Source organism: Geospiza fortis, unplaced genomic scaffold, assembly GCF_000277835.1.
Source record: "Geospiza fortis unplaced genomic scaffold, GeoFor_1.0 scaffold1, whole genome shotgun sequence".
Lineage (NCBI taxonomy): Eukaryota > Metazoa > Chordata > Aves > Passeriformes > Thraupidae > Geospiza > Geospiza fortis.
In genome coordinates this window covers 4,962,061-4,965,213 of record NW_005054320.1, presented here as the reverse complement: position 1 = coordinate 4,965,213, position 3,153 = coordinate 4,962,061, and the positions used below count along the sequence as shown (strand labels likewise).

The 3,153-nt window shown below is 49.9% G+C and overlaps 1 protein-coding gene across 2 annotated transcripts; it reads right to left on the bottom strand.

Moving 5' to 3' along the window:
- Positions 1-657: 657 nt before the first annotated feature.
- Positions 658-3,153, bottom strand: TEX55 (testis expressed 55). 2 transcript variants are annotated; one of them, XM_031056649.1, is made up of 4 exons: positions 3,116-3,153; positions 1,841-2,287; positions 1,502-1,564; positions 658-843 (listed from the first exon to the last, which is right to left on the bottom strand). In XM_031056649.1, the coding sequence occupies exons 2-4, from the start codon at positions 2,003-2,005 to the stop codon at positions 790-792; spliced, it is 282 nt and encodes a 93-aa protein (XP_030912509.1). In that variant the 5' UTR covers positions 2,006-2,287; positions 3,116-3,153; the 3' UTR covers positions 658-789. The 2 variants fall into 2 exon arrangements, with proteins under 2 accessions (XP_030912509.1, XP_030912508.1); XM_031056648.1 differs by lacking the exon at positions 3,116-3,153 and adding an exon at positions 2,976-3,104.

The window sequence follows — 3,153 nt, the reverse complement described above, 5'->3', positions numbered from 1 at the left end:
CTTGGTTTTGGTTTGTTTGCTTTTATTCACCTCCCACATTCCTGAGTGACAATGTCTCCTGAAAGCATAAAGGGCGTGTGCAACTGTTGCTTTACTGTTCTGGTTATACACTGTCTTACAATGATACAGGCAGGGCCACCCCAAAAAGCAGAGTGATCAGTGTCCAGCAGGGGTGATTAAGGGTGAGACAGCTGTATCCAGTGTGTGGAAGAGGCAGAGAGACAGCCTCTTGCATTAAAGGAGCTCTGGGGGCAGTGGGAAAGCCCAGACACAAACTGTCAAAGTATGAGACAGGCATTGGTGCTGCTGCATAACTGGACACAGTAAGCCACCAATGCAGCATAAGAAAAGAAGGCTGTGGGTTGTCCAGGGCTGCTTTTTAACTCTACTTGCTTTTGTCCTTGCATTGTCTGAACTGTGAGGTTTTTCTGCACAGAGAGGCAGAGTGTGGATTGGCCTAAATATGAGATTTGGCATTTATATACCTAGAAGTTCAGCAGACCTGCCTGTTCAAGATGTGCCATATGTGCATGTAGATCCATGCACACTTAGATCTCAGTCTGTGACTCCAAACCAGAGCTTGGTTGCAGGATTTAAACCCAAGGGGAAGCACAAGCATACAAAACAGAGAAACCAGGCAAGAGACAGACAAGCAGATCTTTTCCAAGTTATTGCTAACGACTACACGGTGCTGTGAAGGCATGGTGTGGCAATACCACAACAGCAAGGTCAAGGGGGGCCAAAAGGAGTGCACAAGCCCTCTTCTAGAAACACCTACACATCTTCGTTCTATTCCGATAGTTTCTCCGGTTCTGCTTGCCTGGCATTTATCATAGACTGCACCTGGGCAAAAGGAAAAGGAAAAGAGTCATTTGGGAACTTATTTGCTTTCACACTGATGCCCAGAACTGACCCTGCCATTACTCTGGAGGTTTTCTGCTTAGTGCACCATGAACCCAGCAGCAAACCTCAAGGATGGTGCCTCTCCTGACTGACTGGAGGGCAATGAAGGCACCCTTTTCCTCTGTCTGCTTTCTTTCTTCTAACCTCCTCCTCCCAAGAAGCAATCCACACTTCTAACTCACTCCCAAACTATTGTCTCACTTCACTGACTTTGAATTACCTGTGTTTTAATACCCTTCAGGATCAGCAGAGACAGGTCTCTTGAATAGGGGGGTGTGGGCAGAAAAAGTGCTCCCTCCCAGTTTGGGATAGAGGCAGCTAGAGAAGGGTCACAGAGACCTCTGGCATTAAGCTTCCCTCACCTCTCAGGTAATTGCAGGGCACACTCACCCCATTCTTTCCCCACCCTTCCATACCTTTCCTTCTTCTCAGAGTACACATGGTCCCTTGCACCCCAGGCCCTCTGCTGCTGTCAGTGCTTTTCTCCCTCCCAAGACAGCAGACACACAGTCAGGGAAACAGTCCTGGGCTGACCATGATTCTGGTGTGCTCTGCAAAGCTGACCCTGTTCCCACACAGCCCCAGCAAGGCACCCTACCTCCAGCAATATGAACTCCAAGGGGTCATCAGGCTTATGGATCAGCAGTTTTTCTGTGATATCCTGAGACAGAGACAAACAGGAGGAAAGAATTATTGATCTTTGGATAGATGGGTGCCTGCACTTCCTGTTCCAATGCCATCTGCATTTTAAAAAGCAAGAATCTCTTCAGATACCAAAGATGATCTAGGGTCCTTTTCTACTGCTTTTTCTTAAGTCAATACTTAAGACAGCATAGGGCAAGGAAGGATCTGGGGAAGGGATAATTTGGTTCAAGCTAACTTTAGGCCAAGCTCCTCACGTAAGCCTCTGGAAAAAGATAAGAAATATGTATTTCACCTGAAATATCTGTAGAATTTTATGTTCCTCCACATAATTCATGGCAACTTGATAGGGGTCTCCAAAATCCTCTGGATTCTCCAATGATTCAAATGCAATCTCTGCTGCTGACAACACAGCCTCAACGGTGTTACTGCCATCCTGTGTGGATTCAGAGGTGTGCATCTTGACTTTGAAACCTGGAAGTTCACCCACAGGTGATCTGATCTCAGGTGAGCTTTCCCTGGATACAGACTATACAATGAGCTGGAAGTGGTGCTCGGAATGTGGTGGCTTCGTGACAGCCAGTTGGTCTGCAGATACTGGCAATTCCACTACAGACGGCTGGGCTGCAGATGCTGGTGTTTCCACGCCAGGTAAGTCATCCAGTGAAGGTGGGGATTCAACTATGGGTGTGTCGTCCTCAGATTCCTCCACTTCAGATTCTGAATGATGATCGAACCCTTGCTACAATATTTAGCAGATAAAGAACAAGAGTATTTAAAACATCTACCTCCACAGACTAGACATAGCATATTACTCCATCCTCTGCAAATATGCTGCACAAGATGGAGTAATATGCACACTTAAAGCATGCACTAACAGAGTTTATTTCTGTGACTGGCTCCACCTGCACCTTCTGCATGATCACAGGAACTCTACTTAAGCTCTGGCCCAAGCCTTCAGAACTGAACTATGCAGCAGTTGTATCTGTGCCTGATCCTCGCTGACTAGTTCTCCTAGGGTGACTCTGAGTGGATATTCTAGGTAGCTTTGTGTCTATGGAAGTCCCTCGGATGGATCCCAGACCCGACCCATGTCCTTTCCTTGCCTGTGACAGTTGGTGACCCCTCTGATGTGCACGCTGCCTGTGCTGTGGTTACCCTCAGCTCCTGCCTCATGCCCTGCTTGGTGCAGCTCCAGGTTTGCTCCCTGACAGCAGCAGCTGAAATTTGTGCAGCCTTTGCCCATGTACCCCTTGAGCAGCTGGCCGCGGACTGTGCTGTGTCCGTGCCCCTCACTCCCATCCCTAGACCTGCGACTGAGTGCGGGCAGTCCTGCCCTGTTTCTTTCTCCCATCCCGAGTCCCGGCTGCTGCAGTGTTGCCTGAAGCGGGCATGGGTGAGAACCGAAGGGGAGCAGGAGCTGCGCTCACCCTCCTAGAACTGGGAGGGAGGGTGATGTTCCTCTTGACAAGGGGGTTCGCTCCGAGCAGAAGGGAGGCGGTGGGAGGCCGGGCCGGGCGGTGCAGCCAGGGAAGTGCTGGAGCAGTTCCCGGCCGGGGCTCTCCCTCACCTGCCCCCGGCTCTGCAGGGAAGGGCAGGGGGCGCTTC

What these genes read in the sequence shown, in the direction of transcription:
- TEX55 (XM_031056649.1), bottom strand. Translation starts at nt 2,005, where the DNA reads ATGCACACCTCTGAATCCACACAGGATGGCAGTAACACCGTTGAGGCT. An exon ending in AAATTCTACAGATATTTCAG is followed by an intron (nt 1,565 to 1,840) that starts GTGAAATACATA and finishes TCTCTGTCTCAG; the next exon opens with GATATCACAGAAAAACTGCT. An exon ending in TGGAGTTCATATTGCTGGAG is followed by an intron (nt 844 to 1,501) that starts GTAGGGTGCCTT and finishes CCTTTTGCCCAG; the next exon opens with GTGCAGTCTATGATAAATGC.